Source organism: Argopecten irradians, chromosome 4 (assembly GCF_041381155.1).
Source record: "Argopecten irradians isolate NY chromosome 4, Ai_NY, whole genome shotgun sequence".
Taxonomy (NCBI): Eukaryota; Metazoa; Mollusca; class Bivalvia; order Pectinida; family Pectinidae; genus Argopecten; species Argopecten irradians.
In genome coordinates this window covers 2,187,187-2,207,697 of record NC_091137.1, presented here as the reverse complement: position 1 = coordinate 2,207,697, position 20,511 = coordinate 2,187,187, and the positions used below count along the sequence as shown (strand labels likewise).

The 20,511-nt window shown below is 38.8% G+C and overlaps 3 protein-coding genes and 1 long non-coding RNA gene across 4 annotated transcripts in view; 2 read left to right on the top strand and 2 right to left on the bottom strand.

Annotated features, from left to right (window-relative positions):
- The window catches only part of LOC138322031 (condensin-2 complex subunit G2-like), a 69,771-nt gene extending 61,812 nt beyond the window's left edge, over positions 1-7,959 (top strand). Inside the window, exons 26-28 of the mRNA XM_069266087.1 lie at positions 2,133-2,233; positions 3,226-3,331; positions 7,240-7,959. Coding sequence (XP_069122188.1) covers positions 2,133-2,233; positions 3,226-3,331; positions 7,240-7,306 — 274 coding nt within the window. The 3' untranslated portion in view covers positions 7,307-7,959. The remainder of the gene's footprint in view (positions 1-2,132; positions 2,234-3,225; positions 3,332-7,239) is intronic.
- LOC138320353 (dual 3',5'-cyclic-AMP and -GMP phosphodiesterase 11A-like) overlaps positions 1-20,511 on the bottom strand; it is a 495,361-nt gene that overhangs the window by 155,906 nt on the left and 318,944 nt on the right. The window lies entirely within an intron of this gene.
- Positions 8,360-15,493, top strand: LOC138320349 (uncharacterized). Its single transcript, XR_011208169.1, has 2 exons — positions 8,360-12,752; positions 13,174-15,493. It is a non-coding gene; the product is annotated as an uncharacterized lncRNA (long non-coding RNA).
- LOC138320347 (uncharacterized) lies at positions 15,232-19,220 on the bottom strand. Its single transcript, XM_069263270.1, has 4 exons — positions 19,065-19,220; positions 18,513-18,920; positions 17,761-17,951; positions 15,232-17,528 (listed from the first exon to the last, which is right to left on the bottom strand). The coding sequence occupies exons 2-4, from the start codon at positions 18,685-18,687 to the stop codon at positions 17,082-17,084; spliced, it is 813 nt and encodes a 270-aa protein (XP_069119371.1). The 5' UTR covers positions 18,688-18,920; positions 19,065-19,220; the 3' UTR covers positions 15,232-17,081.

Below are 20,511 nucleotides of genomic sequence, written 5' to 3'. Positions count from 1 at the left end.
ATGTTAACAGACACTTTCTTGCTTGTCTATCCCAGTAATTACCATATACATGTATGTTAACAGACACTTTCTTGCTTGTCTATCCCAGTAATTACCGTATACATGTATGTTTACAGACACTTTCTTGCTTGTCTATCCCAATAATTACCCTATACATGTATGTTAACAGACACTTTCTTGCTTGTCTATCCCAGTAATTACCGTATACATGTATGTTAACAGACACTTTCTTGTTTGTCTATCCCAGTAATTACCCTATACCTGTATGTTAACAGACACTTTCTTGCTTTTCTATCCTAGTAATTACCATATACATGTATGTTTACAGACACTTTCTTGTTTGTCTATCCCAGTTATTACCATATACATGTATGTTAACAGACACTTTCTTGTTTGTCTATCCCAGTAATTACCCTATACATGTATGTTAACAGACACTTTCTTGCTTGTCTATCCCAGTAATTACCGTATACATGTATGTTAACAGACACTTTCTTGTTTGTCTATCCCAGTAATTACCCTATACATGTATGTTAACAGACACTTTCTTGCTTGTCTATCCCAGTAATTACCGTATACATGTATGTTAACAGACACTTTCTTGTTTGTCTATCCCAGTAATTACCATATACATGTATGTTAACAGACACTTTCTTGCTTGTCTATCCCAGTAATTACCGTATACATGTATGTTAACAGACACTTTCTTGCTTGTCTATCCCAGTAATTACCATATACATGTATGTTAACAGACACTTTCTTGTTTGTCTATCCCAGTAATTACCGTATACATGTATGTTTACAGACACTTTCTTGTTTGTCTATCCCAGTAATTACCATATACATGTATGTTAACAGACACTTTCTTGTTTGTCTATCCCAGTAATTACCGTATACATGTATGTTAACAGACACTTTCTTGCTTGTCTATCCCAGTAATTACCGTATACATGTATGTTAACAGATACTTTCTTGCTTGTCTATCCCAATAATTACCCTATACCTGTATGTTAACAGATACTTTCTTGCTTGTCTATCCCAGTAATTACCCTATACATGTATGTTAACAGACACTTTCTTGCTTGTCTCTATCCCAGTAATTACCCTATACATGTATGTTAACAGACACTTTCTTGTTTGTCTATCCCAGTAATTACCGTATACATGTATGTTAACAGACACTTTCTTGCTTGTCTATCCCAGTAATTACCGTATACATGTATGTTAACAGACACTTTCTTGTTTGTCTATCCCAGTAATTACCGTATACATGTATGTTTACAGACACTTTCTTGCTTGTCTATCCCAGTAATTACCCTATACATGTATGTTAACAGACACTTTCTTGCTTGTCTATCCCAGTAATTACCCTATACCTGTATGTTTACAGACACTTTCTTGCTTGTCTATCCCAGTAATTACCATATACATGTATGTTAACAGACACTTTCTTGCTTTTCTATCCCAGTAATTACCATATACATGTATGTTTACAGACACTTTCTTGCTTGTCTATCCCAGTAATTACCGTATACATGTATGTTTACAGACACTTTCTTGCTTGTCTATCCCAGTAATTACCCTATACATGTATGTTAACAGACACTTTCTTGCTTGTCTATCCCAGTAATTACCGTATACATGTATGTTTACAGACACTTTCTTGTTTGTCTATCCCAGTAATTACCCTATACATGTATGTTAACAGACACTTTCTTGCTTGTCTATCCCAGTAATTACCGTATACATGTATGTTTACAGACACTTTCTTGTTTGTCTATCCCAGTAATTACCGTATACATGTATGTTAACAGACACTTTCTTGCTTGTCTATCCCAGTAATTACCATATACATGTATGTTAACAGACACTTTCTTGTTTGTCTATCCCAGTAATTACCCTATACCTGTATGTTTACAGACACTTTCTTGCTTGTCTATCCCAGTAATTACCGTATACCTGTATGTTAACAGACACTTTCTTGCTTGTCTATCCCAGTAATTACCCTATACCTGTATGTTTACAGACACTTTCTTCCTTGTCTATCCCAGTAATTACCCTATACCTGTATGTTAACAGATACTTTCTTGCTTGTCTATCCCAATAATTACCGTATACATGTATGTTTACAGACACTTTCTTGCTGAGCTGACCAAGTGTTTAGAGTCGGGAGCTGCAGATGACTTACACAGCTTACATGGAACCATCCACATGTTAGGGTCCATTGCAAAAAGTGAGTACAATTTGTAGGTCAAAGTCTGGCGGAGACTAATTTAACAACAAAATCATAACTCTAGGGTAATTCATAACTCGAAGTTACACATCAAAGGTAGGGAAAGATTATTTTTGTCTAATATACAAAAGAAAGAATGTGATATAAGTTTCAGGACAAGAATTTCATAACAACAAGAGTCTTTTCTCTACATGTCTAAATTTGTTATTGACACGCCTTTCCTTTGTCTACATGTCTAATTAAATGTTATTCCATCTTTGCATATTACAGAGTTATCTGCCCTTGCGGGTAGGTTGTGACATCATTTGTTTGCGAGCGTAATGTAATAGTTTTCGGAAAAAGCGACATTAATTGCGCTCACAAAATACTGACGTAACAATTGATACCTTCTCAAAAGGGAGCTAACTCTGTAATATGCAAAAACGGAATTGACACGCATTTACTTTGTCTGCATGTCTAATTAAAAGTTATTGACACCGCCATCGCCATATGAATTATTGTTGTCATGTCATTGTTTTACCCATACCTTTGGTTCAAAAGCTTAACATGTGTCAAAACCAAAAACAAATCAGAGAATTTGAATGGAGAGTTTATCTCTATAGAGGACCTTTTGTGTATCCCAGTAATTACCATATACATGTATGTTAACAGGTCCCAGTAATTACCGTATACATGTATATTAACAGGGTCCTTTAATGGTGAATTATTGTTGTCATGTCATTGTTTTACCCATACCTTTGGTTCAAAAGCTTAGCATGTGTCAAAACCAAAAACAAATCAGAGAATTTGAATGGAGAGAGAAATCTGCATCCTGCATTTGGTTTGAAAAAATAATTTTGGATTATTAGGAAAGAAATCAATATCAAGTATATAGGTGTTTCTTTTTTGGATGTTAATACCACAATACATACATTGGTGAAGCTCCCTGATAGGATTATAATATATTGTTGTGATAAAGCTACAGTCAATATTCAAATATTGATTTTCTGAAGGTAAACCAAAGATACCAGGGATAAAGGATTGTTGGATTGCAGTCCAGAAACTGTCTGATGGAATTCAATCAAACCAACAGACAGATGACGAGGATGTGAGAGAGATGTAAGTATACCACAGTGTGTTTGTAGATGGTGGGTTATACTGGAGTTGACCACAGAGTGATCTCAGAGTTTGTAGATGGTGGGGTACACAGGAGTAGTGTGTGTTTGTAGATGGTGGGGTACACAGGAGTAGTGCGTGTTTTGTAGATGGTGGGGTACACAGGAGTAGTGTGTGTTTGTAGATGGTGGGGTACACAGGAGTAGTGTGTGTTTGTAGATGGTGGGGTACACAGGAGAGTAGTGTGTGTTTGTAGATGGTGGGGTACACAGGAGTAGTGTGTGTTTGTAGATGGTGGGGTACACAGGAGTAGTGTGTGTTTGTAGATGGTGGGGTACACAGGAGTAGTGTGTGTTTGTAGATGGTGGGGTACACAGGAGTAGTGTGTGTTTGTAGATGGTGGGGTACACAGGAGTAGTGTGTGTTTGTAGATGGTGGGGTACACAGGAGTAGTGTGTGTTTGTAGATGGTGGGGTACACAGGAGTAGTGTGTGTTTGTAGATGGTGGGGTACACAGGAGTAGTGTGTGTTTGTAGATGGTGGGGTACACAGGAGAGTAGTGTGTGTTTGTAGATGGTGAGGTACACAGGAGAAGTGTGTGTTTGAAGATGGTGGGGAACACAGGAGTAGTGTGTGTTTGCAGATGGTGGGGTACACAGGAGTAGTGTGTGTTTGTAAATGGTGGGGTACACAGGAGAAGTGTGTGTGTTTGTAGATGGTGGGGTACGAAGTAGTAGTGTGTGTTTGTAAATGGTGGGGTACACAGGAGTAGTGTGTGTTTGTAGATGGTGGGTACACAGGAGTAGTGTGTGTTTGTAAATGGTGGGGTACACAGGAGTAGTGTGTGGTTATAGATGGTGGGTACACAGGAATAGTGTGTGGTTGTAGATGGTGGGGCCACAGGAATAGTGTGTGTTTGTAGATGGTGGGGAACACGGGAGATGTGTGTGATTGTAGATGGTGGGGTACACAGGAGAAGTGTGTGTTTGTAGATGGTGGGGTACACAGGAGTAGTGTGTGTTTGTAGATAGTGGGGCCACAGGAGCAGTGTGTGTTTGTAGATGGCTGGGTACACAGGAGTAGTGTGTGTTTGTAGATGGTGGGGAACACAGGAGAAGTGTGTGTTTGTAAATGGTGGGGTACACAGGAGAAGTGTGTGTTTGTAGATGGTGGGGAACACAGGAGAAGTGTGTGTTTGTAGATGGTGGGGTACACAGGAGTAGTGTGTGTTTGTAGATGGTGGGGTACACAGGAGTAGTGTGTGTTTGTAGATGGTGGGGTACACAGGAGTAGTGTGTGTTTGTAGATGGTGGGGTACACAGGAGTAGTGTGTGTTTGTAGATGGTGGGGCCACAGGAGTAGTGTGTGTTTGTAGATGGTGGGGTACACAGGAGTAGTGTGTGTTTGTAGATGGTGGGGAACACAGGAGAAGTGTGTGTTTGTAGATGGTGGGGAACACAGGAGTAGTGTGTGTTTGTAGATGGTGGGGTACACAGGAGTAGTGTGTGTTTGTAGATGGTGGGGTACACAGGAGTAGTGTGTGTTTGTAGATGGTGGGGTACACAGGAGTAGTGTGTGTTTGTAGATGGTGGGGTACACAGGAGTAGTGTGTGTTTGTAGATGGTGGGGTACACAGGAGTAGTGTGTGTTTGTAGATGGTGGGGTACACAGGAGTAGTGTGTGTTTGTAGATGGTGGGGAACACAGGAGTAGTGTGTGTTTGTAGATGGTGGGGTACACAGGAGTAGTGTGTGTTTGTAAATGGTGGGGTACACAGGAGAAGTGTGTGTGTTTGTAGATGGTGGGGTACGAAGTAGTAGTGTGTGTTTGTAAATGGTGGGGTACACAGGAGTAGTGTGTGTTTGTAGATGGTGGGTACACAGGAGTAGTGTGTGTGTTTTAATAGTGGGGCCACAGGAGCAGTGTGTGTTTGTAGATGGTGGGGCCACAGGAATAGTGTGTGTTTGTAGATGGTGGGGAACACAGGAGATGTGTGTGATTGTAGATGGTGGGGTACACAGGAGAAGTGTGTGTTTGTAAATGGTGGGGTACACAGGAGAAGTGTGTGTTTGTAGATGGTGGGGTACACAGGAGTAGTGTGTGTTTGTAGATGGTGGGGTACACAGGAGTAGTGTGTGTTTGTAGATGGTGGGGTACACAGGAGTAGTGTGTGTTTGTAGATGGTGGGGTACACAGGAGAAGTGTGTGTTTGTAGATGGTGGGGTACACACAGGAGTAGTGTGTGTTTGTAGATGGTGGGGAACACAGGAGTAGTGTGTGTTTGTAGATGGTGGGGTACACAGGAGTAGTGTGTGTTTGTAGATGGTGGGGTACACAGGAGTAGTGTGTGTTTGTAGATGGTGGGGTACACAGGAGTAGTGTGTGTTTGTAGATGGTGGGGTACACAGGAGAAGTGTGTGTTTGTAGATGGTGGGGTACACAGGAGTAGTGTGTGTTTGTAGATAGTGGGGCCACAGGAGTAGTGTGTGTTTTGTAGATGGTGGGGTACACAGGAGCAGTGTGTGTTTGTAGATGGTGAGGTACACAGGAGTAGTGTGTGTTTGTAGATGGTGGGAAACACAGGAGTAGTGTGTGTTTGTAGATGGTGGGGTACACGGGAGATGTGTGTGTTTGTAGATGGTGGGGTACACAGGAGTAGTGTGTGTTTGTAAATGGTGGGGTACACAGGAGTAGTGTGTGTTTGTAGATGGTGGGGTACACAGGAGTAGTGTGTGTTTGTAAATGGTGGGGTACACAGGAGTAGTGTGTGGTTGTAGATGGTGGGGCCACAGGAATAGTGTGTGTGTTGTAGATGGTGGGGACACAGGAGAGAGTGTGTATGTTTGTATATGAGGGACACAGGAGTAGTGTGTTGTAGTAGTATATGGTGGGGAACACAGGAGTAGTGTGTGTTAGTAGATGGTGGGGTACACAGGAGAAGTGTGTGTTTGTAGATGGTGAGGTACACAGGAGTAGTGTGTGTTTGTAGATGGTGGGGTACACAGGAGTAGTGTGTGTTTGTAGATGGTGGGGAACACAGGAGTAGTGTGTGTTTGTAGATGGTGGGGAACACAGGAGTAGTGTGTGTTTGTAGATGGTGGGGTACACAGGAGTAGTGTGTGTTTGTAGATGGTTGGGTACACAGGAGTAGTGTGTGTTTGTAGATGGTGGGGAACACAGGAGAAGTGTGTGTTTGTAGATGGTGGGGTACATGGGAGTAGTATACAGTGCTCCAGATAAGCAGCGTACAAGCGTAGTTGACGCCTTAAAATTAGCGTTTTAGTCCCTTGAAAAAATATTGAGCGTACACAAAACTCCCATGGAAATTGAAATACGCTAACGACTTTGACACAGAGCTTACAACTCATACATTTGTACGCGAGCTCGCTGGAGGCGCTGCTACCCGACTACATTTCCGTGGCATGTCCTATTAATTACAGCACTTTACCGACATACAGCGCCCGGAATTAGTCAATGACTATTTACAGCTAGGTTCCGGATGCTATTTGTCAATCCTTTCCGCTTTTAGTACTACTGCAAAACATTTCAGTGACTGTGATCAGACCGTGATGCGAGATGTGATCTGTCGTCTGTAATGACAGAACTAGCGAATTGGCCCAAAGTAAACTGACAGAATTTTTCAAAACTAGCGTAAGCCAAAGTCATTCAATCATTCAGGGGATATTAGACGACATTGTTGCTAAATTATTTAAAAGACAGCATGTAAAAGTCAATCCAACAAAATGTGTTTTACCAGTGTAGAATGTGATAGGTGCTTCAGCACACAGAATCGTTTGAAAAACAGGTACAGATGTTCTAGGAGGAAAAGCTCGACATGTTGATGAGAATCAGCTTGCAATTGCTGGGCCCCACTGGCAGAATAATAAATAATTATATATTTTTTCTTTCCAGAGATGTAATGAAGTCGCTTACATCAAAACTACAGGAATGTCAACAAACGCTTGGACTGGCTTCATAACTTATGCTAGTGGTCACAGACTCACAGACATGTAGAAATATACATAAACCCTTGGACTGGCTTTACAACTAGCGCTAGTGGTCACAGATATGTACAGAAATATACATAAACGCTTGAACTGCTTCCATAGCTTATGCTGGTAGTCACAGTACGGAAATATACATAAGCGCTTGGCTGTCTCCATAACTTACGCTAGTGGTCACAGATACCGACAGAAAGATCCATAAAAGCTTGGACTGGCTTCTAACCTTATTGGTCACAGATACGGACAGAAAGATACACAACGCCTTTAATAGCGAATGTTAACAGAATGGACAGAAACAAACAAGAACTTGTTACCATATGTTGTATATATATGTTCCACTGGACAATCTTAAGTCTATAGCATTATGACTATTTATTATGAATAGCTATAGTGTTGGTGTCCTACAGTTGATTGTTATTACAACGTACCTGTAGTATTATATAAGGATATTCTTTTGTGATCTTCAATAAGTACACAATATTTTAAAATAAGGATTATTGTATTAAGGAATTATTTTATACTGCTAATTGTGCATGTATCTCTCTGTATAATTTACCGTAACTACAACAATATCTGCTGTTTTCATACCTTTTATAATGCAATAATATACAACAATGTATATTGTAAATTTGTCTCTTGGTAATATTTATTTGCAATCATCGTTCAAAATTAATGCCAGTTCCACCATTGCAATGAAGCTGAAATTTTCCTGAAGTGATCCTGCCAAAATGTAAATTATAGTTTTAGGTCATCTGACCCGATATAGTCATCGTGATTCGTCCGTTGTCGTCCGTTGTGCGTAAACTTTTTCCTTTAAAACGCTACTCCTCCTTAACCGCTAAGCGGATTTCATCCATATTTGGTGTGAAGCATCATTGGGGAAGGACAATCATATTTTATATAAATGAGCTTGGTCCAACCCCTAGGGGCTAAGGGGTGGGGCCCCAAAAGAGCAAATTTTCTTATTTTAAGCTTTAAAATCCTACTCCTTCTTCATCCTTGGATGGAAGCAAATTTTCTTATTTTAAGCTTTAAAATCCTACTCCTTCTTCATCCTTGGATGGATTTCATCCATATTTGGTGTGAAGCATCATTGGGGAAGGACAATCATATTTTATATAAATGAGCCTGGTCTGACCCCTAGGGGCTGAGGGGTGAGGCACCAAAAGGGCAAATTTTCTTATTTTAGCTTTAAAATCCTACTCCTCCTTCATCCTTGGATGGATTTCATCCATATTTAGTGTGAAACATCATTAGGTAAGGACATTCATATTTTATATATTTGAGATAGGTGTGACCCCTAGGGGCTGAGGGGCGGGGCCACAAAAGGGCAAATTTTCTTAATTTTAGCTCTAAAATCCTACTTCTCCTTCATCCTTGGATGGATTTCATCCATATTTGGTGTGAAACATTATTTGGGACGGACAATCATATTTTATAGAGGTGAGTGTGGTCCAACCCCTAGGGGCTGAGGGGTGGGGCCCACAAAGGGCAAATTTTCTTAATTTTAGCTTTAAAATCCTTCTCCTCCTTCATCCTTGGATAGATTTCATCTATATTTAGTGTAAAACATTATTGGGGAAGGATAATCATATTTGATGTAAATGACCGTGGTCCAACCCCTAGGGGCTGAGGGGTGGGGCCCCAAATGGGCAAATTTTCTTAATTTTAGCTTTAAAATCCTACTCCTCCTTCATTCTTGGGTGGATTTCATCCATATTTGATGTGAAACATCATTGGGGACGGACAATCATATTTGATATAAATGAGCCTGGTCCGACCCCTAGGGGCTGAGAGGTGGGGCCCCAAATGGGGAAATTTTCTTAATTTTAGCTTTAAAATCCTTCTCCTCCTTCATCCTTGGATGAATTTTATCCATAGTTGTTGTGAAACATCATTGCGGAAGGACAATCATATTACAAATGAGCCTGGTCCGACCCCTAGGGGCTGAGGGGTGGGGCCCCAAATGGGGAAATTTTCTTAATTTTAGCTTTAAAATCCTACTCCTCCTCCATCCTTGGATGAATTTTATCCATATTTGGTGTGAAGCATCATTGGGGAAACACAATTATATTTTATATAAATGAGTCTGGTCTGAACCCTAGGAACTGAGGGGTGGGGCCCCAAAAGGGCAAATTTTCTTAATTTTAGCTGGCTCACTTCCTGTTTTAAGGTTTCAGTCTCCGATCTCAATGAAAATTGGTCTATAGGGGTTTTAATTGATGCCGAACAACATGCAAACATTTTCGTAAAGATTTTGGTATTCCAAGATGGCCGCTGGCCCACTTCCTGTTTTAAGGTTTCAGTCTCCGATCTCAATGAAAATTGGTCTATAGGGGTTTTAATTGATGCCGAACAACATGCAAACATTTTCGTAAAGATTTTGGTATTCCAAGATGGCCGCTGGCCCACTTCCTGTTTTAAGGTTTCAGTCTCCGATCTCAATGAAAATTGGTCTATAGGGGTTTTAATTGATGTCGAACAACATGCAAACATTTTCTTAAAGATTTTGGTATTCCAAGATGGCCGCTGGCCCACTTCCTCTTTTAAGGTTTCAGTCTCCGATCTTAATGAAAATTGGTCTATAGTGGTTTTAATTGATTCAGAAGGGGGAACTTTATGTAAGGACAATCATATTTTTTATAAAGGACCGAGGTAAGACCCATTGGGATAGTATGACCGAGGTCCAAAATGGGAGCTTTGCTGAAATTTGGCTTTAAAATCTGACTCCTCCTTATATTAATCCTTGAATGGGTTTCAACCATATTTGGATGAAGGGCTACCAAGTTTGTTCAACAAATGACATTTACCTTTTTCAGAAACTTACATATTCAACTAAGGAGTTCCTTGTATTGTTTATATTAATCGTTAACCAATACTTTATACTGTGACTTTGTTGTTTTGTGCCATGAGTCAGATGACCGTTAAGGCCCATGGGCCTCTTGTTATATTCAAAGTTTGTTATCGCTATTTCTCAGAAAGTATTGAATGGATCTTTCTCAAATTTCACATGTAGGTTCCCCTAGGGCCCTAGTTGTGCATATTGTGATTTGGGACAGATTGATCAACAAGATGGCCACCAAGGAGTCATCTTGGATTTTGAAAGTTGAATTTTGTTACCGCTATTTCTCAAAAGGTACTGAAGCGATCTGTCTCAAATTTTATATGTAGTATGTTTAAAAAAGTTTAAAAAGTAGAGAAAAGATCCATCTTTCCTTTGTCAGATATAGATCATTCTTTGGTGGGCGCCAAGATCTCTCTGGGATCTCTTGTTTCTGTAACCATGGAAACATTGCTGAAAATGGCAGATTTTTGCGTGAGAATCGTTTTCGGAGCACAACTCTAAAACCAGCAGAGATATTTCCACGAAACTTCATAGACACATTCTTTTTATGGTCTAGTTGTACCTTTTGCTATTTTTAGGTTTTCATTTTTTGCACTTTTTCCATTACCATAGAAACATTGCTGAAAATATCATGGTAAATGGTAAATGTTACTTTGCAAAACTCCACCCATCTTTGTGTATATAGTCTAATATAAATGTCAAGGCTGTATACCTGATTCAACAATTGCAGCCCCGCTCTACTTGAATTATACACCATCTTTCTTAAGCTCAACTTCCTTTTTCCTGGTTTTTTTTCATACACATAGGTCTCCACAATCAAACTTACTTCAGCTTTGATATCTCCATTGGCGGGGGATCTGAATGACTATGTCCTTGTTTTTTTATATAAATGAGAAGGGTCCGACCCCTAGGGGCTGAGGGGTGGGGCCCCAAAAGGGCAAATTTTCTTAATTTAAGCTTTAAAATCCTATTCCTCCTTCATCCTTAGATGGATTTCATCCATATTTGGTTTAAAACATCATTTGAGAAGTACAATCATATTTTATATAAATGAAATAGGTCCCACCCCAAGGGTCAGAGGGGAGGGGCCCCAAAAGGGTTTATTTTCTAAATTTAAGCTTTAAAATCCTACTCCTCCTTCATCCTTCGATGGATTTCATCCATATTTGGTATGAAACATCATTTGGGAAAGACAATCATATCTTACATAAATGAGCCTGATGGGACCCCTAGGGTCAGAGGGGCGGGGCCCCAAAAGGGCAAATTTTCTTAATTTTAGCTTTAAAATCCTACTCCTCCTTCATCCTTGGATGGATTTCATCCATTTTTGGTGTGAAGCATCATTGGGGAGGGACAATTATTTTTTTATATAAATGAGAAGGGTCCGACCCCTAGGGGCTGAGGGGTGGGGCCCCAAAAGGGCAAATTTTCTTAATTTAAGCTTTAAAATCCTATTCCTCCTTCATCCTTAGATGGATTTCATCCATATTTGGTTTAAAACATCATTTGAGAAGTACAATCATATTTTATATAAATGAAATAGGTCCCACCCCAAGGGTCAGAGGGGTGGGGCCCCAAAAGGGTAAATTTTCTAAATTTAAGCTTTAAAATCCTACTCCTCCTTCATCCTTCGATGGATTTCATCCATATTTGGTATGAAACATCATTTGGGAAAGACAATCATATCTTACATAAATGAGCCTGATTGGACCCCTAGGGTCAGAGGGGCGGGGCCCCAAAAGGGCAAATTTTCTTAATTTTAGCTTTAAAATCCTACTCCTCCTTCATCCTTGGATGGATTTCATCCATTTTTGGTGTGAAGCATCATTGGGGAGGGACAATTATTTTTTTATATAAATGAGAAAGGTCCGACCCCTAGGGGCTGAGGGGTGGGCCCCAAAAGGGCAAATTTTCTTATTTTTAGCTTTAAAATCTTACTCCTCCTCAACTCTTGAGAGGATTTCATCCATATTTGGTGTAAAATATCATTAGGGAAGGACAATCATATTTTATATAAAGATTTAAGTATTCCAAGATGGCCAATGGCCCACTTCCTGTTTTCAGTCTTCAGTATCTGATCTCAATGAAAATTGGTCTATAGGGGTTTTAAGGGATGGCGAACAACATACAAACATTTTTATAAAGATTTTGGTATTCCAAGATGGTTGCTGGCCCACTTCCTGTTTTCAGGTTTCAGTCTCTGATCTCAACAAAAATTAGTCTGTAGAGGTTTAAAGGGATGGCGAACAACATGCAAATATTTTCATAATGATTTTATATTCCAAGATGGCTGTGAGCCCACTTCCTGTGTTCAGGTTTTAGTCTCTGATCTCAACAAAAATTAGTCTGTAGAGGTTTTAAGGGATGGCGAACAACATGCAAACATTTTGGTAAAGATTTTGGTATTCCAAGATGGCCACTGGGCCAACTTCCTGTTTTTATACTTCGGTCTCTGATTTCAATGAAATTTAGTATAAAGGGTTATAAAGGGATGCTTATCAGTATGATAAAAATTTTGAAAGATTTTTGCTGGCCAAACCTTCTGTTTTCAAATTTTCGTCTCTAATTCATTGAATGTAAAAGTACCTCAAAATTTCTTTCAAAATGTTCATACACTGTGCAACTGCATTCTTAATTTGTCGCAGGTGGAGATGGGGAGGGGGAGGGAGAGGGTCATTTGGGGGGTTATGTATTAGTGTCCATTGCAATGAGTACATGTACTTGTTAGCTCACCTGGTCCGAAGGACCGAGGTGAGCTTATGGGATACCGCGGCGTCCGGCGTCCGACAACAATCGACTTCTTCTCCATAACCGCTGGTCATATTTCAACAAAATTTGACTGGTAGCACCCTTATGGGCTACTAACTGAAAATTGTACAAAATGACTTCTTCTCTGCAACTAAGCGTGGTATAGCACCCATAATGCAATGGTAGCATCCTTATAGGGTGGGGATTCCAAATTGTGCAAATGATAGGGCTGACCCCCGGTGGCCTAAGGAGCGGGGTCAAAAGTGGTCAATTTCCATATAAATGACTTTTTCTCTGCAACTTAACATGGGATTACACAATGGTTACATCCTTATAGGGTTTGGATTCAAAATTTTGCAAATGATGGGGCTGACCCCCCGGGGGCCTGAAGGGTGGGGTCAAAAGGGGTTAATTTAGCTATTTCCATATAAACGACTTCTTCTCTGCAACTAAGAATGGAAGAGCACTTATAAATGCAATGGTAGTATCCTTATAGGGCTGGCATTTGAAATTGTACAAATGATAGGGCTGACCCCCGGGGCCTTAGACGGCATTAGATGCGAGGTCAAAAAGGTCAATTAGGCTACTACTTTCATATAAATTACTTTGTCTCTGAACCTATGTATTGGATAGCATATTTGTATGGTATCAATAGCATCATTGTATGGTTGTGATTCAAAATTAAACTTTGGGGGTCAATTTTGCTTATTTTTCTAATTGTCAGAGTCTTGTGATAATTACTAACAAAAAACCAGGTGAGCGATACAGGCCCTATGGGCCTCTTGTTTTAGCTTTAAAATCCTACTCCTCCTTAACCCTTGAGTGGATTTCATCCATATTTTGTGTATAAGATCGTAGAGGAAGGACTGTCATATTTTATATAAACAAGATAGGTCCGACCCCTGGGGACAGAGGGGCGGGGCTCAGAATGGGGAATTTTGATTAAATTTTGCTTTAAAAGCCTACTCCTTCCTAACCCTTGAGTAGATTAATGCATCCATATTTTGTGTGAAACATCACTGGGGAAGGACAATCATATTTGATAAACGAGTTAGGTCAGACCCTAGGGGACAGAGGGGCGGGGCTCAGAAGGGGGAAATATTTTATAAAGGACGAGGTAAGACCCATGGGGATAGAACGTCAGGGGTCCAAAATGGGAGCTTTGCTGAAATTTGGCTTTGAAATCCGACTCCTCCTTCATCCTTGAATGGGTTAATACCATATATGGATTAAGGGCTACCAAGTTTGTTCAACAAATGACCTTTACCTATTTCAGAAACTTACATATTCAAAAAAGGAGTTCCTTGTATTGCTTATATTAATTGTTAACCACTCCATTATGCTGTGACTGTTGTTTTGAGCCACGAGTCAGATGACCGTTGGACCTCTTGTTCTTTAAAGACATTATTTTTATTAGCTCACCTGGCCCGAAGGGCTGGTGAGCTTTTGCCATGGCGCGGCATCCGTCGGTCGTCCGTCCGTAAACATTTCCTTTAAATCGCTACTTGTCATAAAGTACTGCACGGATTTTAACAAACTTTGGTCAGAAACTTCCTTAGCGGAAGGGGATCAGATTTTGCATAAATGGTGACCCTGACCCCCCTGGGGCAGGAGGGGCGGGGTCCAATAGGGATAATAGAGGTAAATCCTATAAATCGCTACTTGTCCTAGAGTTCTGCATGGATTGCAACCAAATTTGGCCAGAAACTTCCTTAGGGGAAGGGGATCAGATTTTGCATAAATGGTGACCCTGACTCCCCTAGGGCAGGAGGTGCTGGGCCCAATAGGGGTAATAGAGGTAAATCCTATAAGTCACTACCTGTCCTAGAGTTCTGCATTGACTGTAACCAAAGTTGGCCACAAACATCCTTTGGGGAAGGGAAACAAAACTTGTATAAATTTTGGCTCTGACTCCTCCTGGGGGCAGGAGGGGCAGGGCCCAATAGGGGAAATAGAGGTAAATCCTAAAAATCGCTACTTGTCCAAGAGTTTGGCATGGATTGTAACCAAATTTGGCCAGAAACATCCTTGGGGTTAACAGAATTCGTATAAAGTTTGGCTTTGACCCCCTGGAGCAGAAAGAGTGGGGCCCAATAGGGGAATTAGAGGTAAATATTCAAATTCCTTCAGAAAAGAAACAATGAACTTGTATTCAGAACATTACTTAGCATTACAAACCAGGTGAGCGATACAGGCCCTCTGGGCCTCTTGTTATGTTTCTTAAAACATCTCCACATCTTGTAGGAAGGTTAGTTTTCTGTCACTGATGATCACATTTCCAACAACAAAAGAAGAAAAAAAATCAAATTTCTTTAATTTTTTTATTTTTATTTAAGATTTTTTTAGTTTTTTTTTTCTTATTTAACTTAAAAATTTAATAATTTCACAAGATTGTTCCCTTTCTTTAGCTATGAAATATTAGAATCTTTACCAAACATTTAAAGAAAAAATACTATCTTCCGTAGTAATGAAAGATTTCTTCATTTCAATTATATTCCAAATATTGCTTCCTCATTTTTCCACATAAACAATTAGTTCAATACTAGATAAATTCTAATAAATCGGTAACACACACACTCTTGTACTACAACCAGTTATCATATACTACATGAATCTATACACATAGTACATTTAATTTATTTGCTGTCTCAACTTAAAACCTGTCAATTTCATACCAAAAAATCTATATATTCTATATGGAACATCCATAAATTTTACTAGTAAATAACAAATTTCTGATTGCCATTAAAATGATAAACCTTATGAAATGAATAGCGAGTGTAAAACATGGATGAGGTAAATAATGACATACAAATGAAGCTAGACAACAATCATTTATGTACAGTATAAAGTCATATCTCGATGTTCAGAATGTAACATGGTTATGGACTCAGTCCTCGCAAGCTAATATTTTAATTAATGTCATCATAATTTTGATATTCCAATCCCTCCCCCCTCTCGTGCTTATTTTAAATTATTGTCATCATGTTGATATATTCCTTTTCCCAGCCCCTCTTTAACAATCTCTCCCTTGATCCTTTTTGATAAAATCTTTTATACAGTCAAGTCACCTCTCACTTTTTAGTCAATATTATTACAGACCAAAATCAATTCCGAAATATTTACGTCTTTATTGATAACAAAAATTATGAAATTTTTTTATAATCCTAATATCCTAGTCTTTTTTCAATCCCATAAATCTACAGTACATCTTAGTCCTTACAAGTCTCTCCTCTGTCAGATGTTGATTCACTTTGTAAACAAAGCCAGCTTTATAATATTGTCAAACGTAAATTTTGAACATTAAAAAGCAACAGACTTTGTTATATCAAAAGTACAAAAGTTATAGAAAAACTGCTGGCATTGTTTACACTTGGAAAAACTCATCTGCATAGATCTGATAACAAAATAAAAAAAGGGAAAAAAGTGCTATTTATCTTAATTTGTAAAAAATAAATTTCATTCAGATATTTTTGTCATAACAAGCAATAGCAACATTTTACTACTGGTTGTGTGTCTAGTGTAGTTAAGTAATAATGATTCCAAGAGAACTAAATAAAAAGTAATTCGTAAATTGTCGTTAACTTGTAAAACTTTTCATCTAAATCAGTATCAAGCACAATCAAAGTGAAATGATAAATAGCATTTAACTTAAAATGAAAAATAAATAAATGTCAACAAATAACAATTGTTTGCCCTCCCCATGGTTTTAACATATGTGCATGGGAGGGCAGTGCTTGGCATTTGCTAGCACAAATATAATAACAACATTGTAGACTTGCTCGTAAGATGTAGAACCTCGGACTTTGAAGATAGTTAAAAACCACTTGCTCCTGAGGTATATTAAAATCAAAAACAGCTTTCACTGTTAACAAATATACATAACAACAATAAAAAAAGTTCAAAATGAATCTGCAAGATGATACTCAAAACTGATCAACAAAAAACATATACATGTTGTCAGCCTTGGAATTCATTTTTTTGTAATTTAATATTTAAACTTTTTTTGTACATTTTGCTGTACATTTTTTTTATCAATAAATGATAAGGATATATATAATACCATGGTAATGGTAAAACATATCAAGAACATGTTACAATGACTCTGAAATGTCACCTTCTCAGTAAATTGTCAGTTCCTTTACAAAGGTATTCATCTATTTTCCTGCCAATTTGCTGATCAGAGTAGCTTTCATTTCTTTCGCCATTTGTTCCATTTCTGCAATCCGTTCATGGAGTTTGGCATTTTCAACTACGAGTCGTTCTGCCTCTTCTTCCATGTTTGCAAACTTCTGTTTGCGAATCTCCCTGGACCTTCTGGATGCGATATTATTCTTTACTCGCCGCTCTCTATATTTCTCGACAGGGGCAACCTTCGTCTTAGGTTCTTCAAAGACAAACACTTCAGCATCTGTAGAAGATGATGATGCACAAGGCTTCTTGGAGACGTAGTCATGATCCACGCTGGCTGAAAATGACTCCGACTCCTCTCCCACCTCGTCTAACTTACGCTTCTTTGACTTCTTTGTCACAACAGGTTCTTCAACTACTTCAGGCTCTGGTGCCGAACATTCCTCTTCGGTTTTACCGAAGTTTGAATCCTCCTATGGAGAAAACAGAAATGTTTTACAATGATTGCCCCATACTCCTGGCTAAAGTAAAGACAACATTTTTATCGAGACCCAGTAAATTTCTGGACATTCTTGAAATTTACACAATGATCTTACAAAATTATGGAATCAAATTTTTCCAGAAATTCAGTTGCAAGAGAATGAAAATGAAGGTTAATATATAACTAATAAGTAATTATTGTGTAAATGAGCGTGGTAAACTCACCAGCTGGAGGAATCCCGTCAGGTCCATGAAGCTGTTGAGGTACTCATCGTTGACATCGTCAGAGAAGGAAGTGAGCATGTCCAGGACATCTCCACCCATTTTATCTAAACTAGGCTCACCCCCTTCATCAGTAAAATCAGTTTTCGGGTCAAAGGCCGTGGTAGCTGGATCAGGTTTGATTCCAGCCAGCTCTGTAAATATCAAAATTAATATTTCTTTATTATTTTTGTTTAAGCCATTCCCACATTGATACATATGTAGCATCTGTAAAATTATTACTTTCAATGGGTTTATACAATTTTTTCTGCAAAATTTGAAAACTGATGAAAGTACTTGTTTTATTTTTTGATACTTGATCTGATATAACATCAACTAAAACACATTTGGAGATATTTCTTGCGATAAGTTAATACATAATGAACTTTCTTTACACTTTGACAAATTAAAATTACATTATAATTGATACCATATCTTATTGGTTGTGAGTTCCATTATAGGTTAAGGTAACGTCATTCATTTACTGTTTAGCAGGTGCCCCTGGTTAGAGATAAATATTTGTACACGTGACCCGTAATATTAACCCACGTGACATGTCATTATCTTACCTGCCCAACCCCTGTCCCGCCATTTTGAAAGCTTGACAGCAAACGTACCTTGTCGAAATTACTTTCAACAATCAGAAATTCCTTAGTTTGACATCTCTAACTATCTCAATTAAAAATGGACGTATCAAAACTGATCAGTATACCTACCGTTGTCAAATAGGCCACTTGGATTCTGTACCGATTGTAGAGAATTGTTGGAATTTGGGGATGGTGCCATCTGAAACGAGTCCGAAAACAGACTCAGATCCAAATTCTCCAGCAAGTCCAGCCCCGATGTCCAACATGTCGACGAGCTCGTCGACACTCCTTGGAACGATGCCATGTTCGGCGTAGTCGTTGATGCTAATCGTTTGTTTAAACATTTCGCTAAATTCTGCCGTATCGTCGGGTCTCCGTGAGAGTGAATTGTTACGATTTGTCGCAACTTTTCTATCTTGGATTTAAGATTCCAAGTGTCTTTCCTTCCTCGATCTCTCCCTTGGCCTCGTTCGAGCTCGGGGGGAGTCGGTTTGCCTGTCACTCTTTTCTTTCTGACGGCGCCGGGCTTGGCCGGGACTAAAAAGTGAAAGAAAATAATATAATAAATCAATCGTTTCATGGCATGCATGGTTTTGTTGGGGTATTTGTCGTAAAGACGTTTAAGGGATAGTATTCTGGGACTGTTAACGATCTTCATCGTGAATATTTCACCACATTTACCTGGCTTGTGTTTCTACGTTGTTCTTGCCTGCCTTACATTCGTTTACTGACGTCTGTTACACCGGCAGCGCTTCTTATGGTGCAATCGTTGTTACTATTTTGAAATATGACGACTTCCGCTGTTCAACTAACCAATCACAATATCAGGATTCGACAGGCACAGTTAAAAATAGCCATTGCGTCGTAATTTTTCCTCGAAATAGAACATTAAAAAAAACCGGGACTCCTCTGTGCTATTAATGAAATCTAAATTCCGAACAACATGGCTATTCCGACGAGTCGACTTACACGTTTATGAAGTTTCCTTGTTGAACTATTTTGATTCTTTTCAATATTTTGATTTATGAAATTCCAATATTAAATCAACCAATCGACGCCTATTTTCATGCTAGGTTTTATTTTTATCAGGAAGTTCTAGGCCTATTTGTCAATATAATGGAATTTCTCGATTGTAGCATTTGAAGGAACAGCCGGGTACCACGGGTGACCTACCTGACAATAGACCTAAATAACGCAGCAATATTATGCTGACACATGTTTACAAACAGTTGTGAGACTAAACCGCATTAGACCCTAGCACAAATTCTAAGACACTATGTCAATTCGACGTAAGCGACGAACTTCTAGGCCAACCTTTTTAGAATCTACAGTCATCTAGTTTATTTTTTAAATGAACTAGATCTAGTTAATTTATCATGACCATAATTACACACTGTAGACAGAAACATATACGTATAGTATGTTTGTATGTATTTGCTATAGATAACAACTCAGAATTGATTTTAGATGCTTTCTTGAAAAATATCAATATAAATTATAGATTCCATGAAGACCCACAGGTGTGAAGACCCAATAGTTTGGCCACAGGTGTTCGTTTCTTTTCGTTTCTAATATGTTATACTTATATTAGAAACGAACACCTGTGGTTAGGCCTATTTAATTATGGGAAAAGGATGAGATATACCGACATCTATAGAACTACAAAACCCATTTGTCATCAAGATAAAAACTGACAATATGTAAATTACCGATACTTAGGGGGAAAAAAAATATGTATGCTTCAGGTTAGTTTTTACCTCCGACCCTACCTATTTTATCACACTTTTTCAAAACAAAAATGTAGTGTGTGAAGTTTTCAATTAAGATTTTTACGCTGGCTTTAAGTTTATCCAGATAAAGTTCAATTATGGTAATGAGAAATAAAAGACTTCTAGCCAGCCTAAAGCCTGAAAGACACATTACTTTTTAATGCAGTAATAAAGCAACTCAACCCCTCCCCCACCTCTCCTAAACAAATAAAATATAAAGATAAAATAAATTCCTGACCGACCTACCCTAATTTTTTTTCAATCATGTAACCTGAAACATGCATATAATTTTTGTTTTGGCCTTATCAGTTAAAATGCTCGACTTGTACACATTGTATCACTTACCTATATATGCTATC

Excerpts from the sequence above, each read along its gene's own strand:
- LOC138320347 (XM_069263270.1), bottom strand. The coding sequence starts at position 18,687 with ATGGCATCGTTCCAAGGAGTGTCGACGAGCTCGTCGACATGTTGGACA. Across the intron at positions 17,952-18,512 it reads AAGTGGCCTATTTGACAACG|AGCTGGCTGGAATCAAACCT; the intron begins GTAGGTATACTG and ends TGATATTTACAG. Across the intron at positions 17,529-17,760 it reads TGACGGGATTCCTCCAGCTG|GAGGATTCAAACTTCGGTAA; the intron begins GTGAGTTTACCA and ends TTTTCTCCATAG.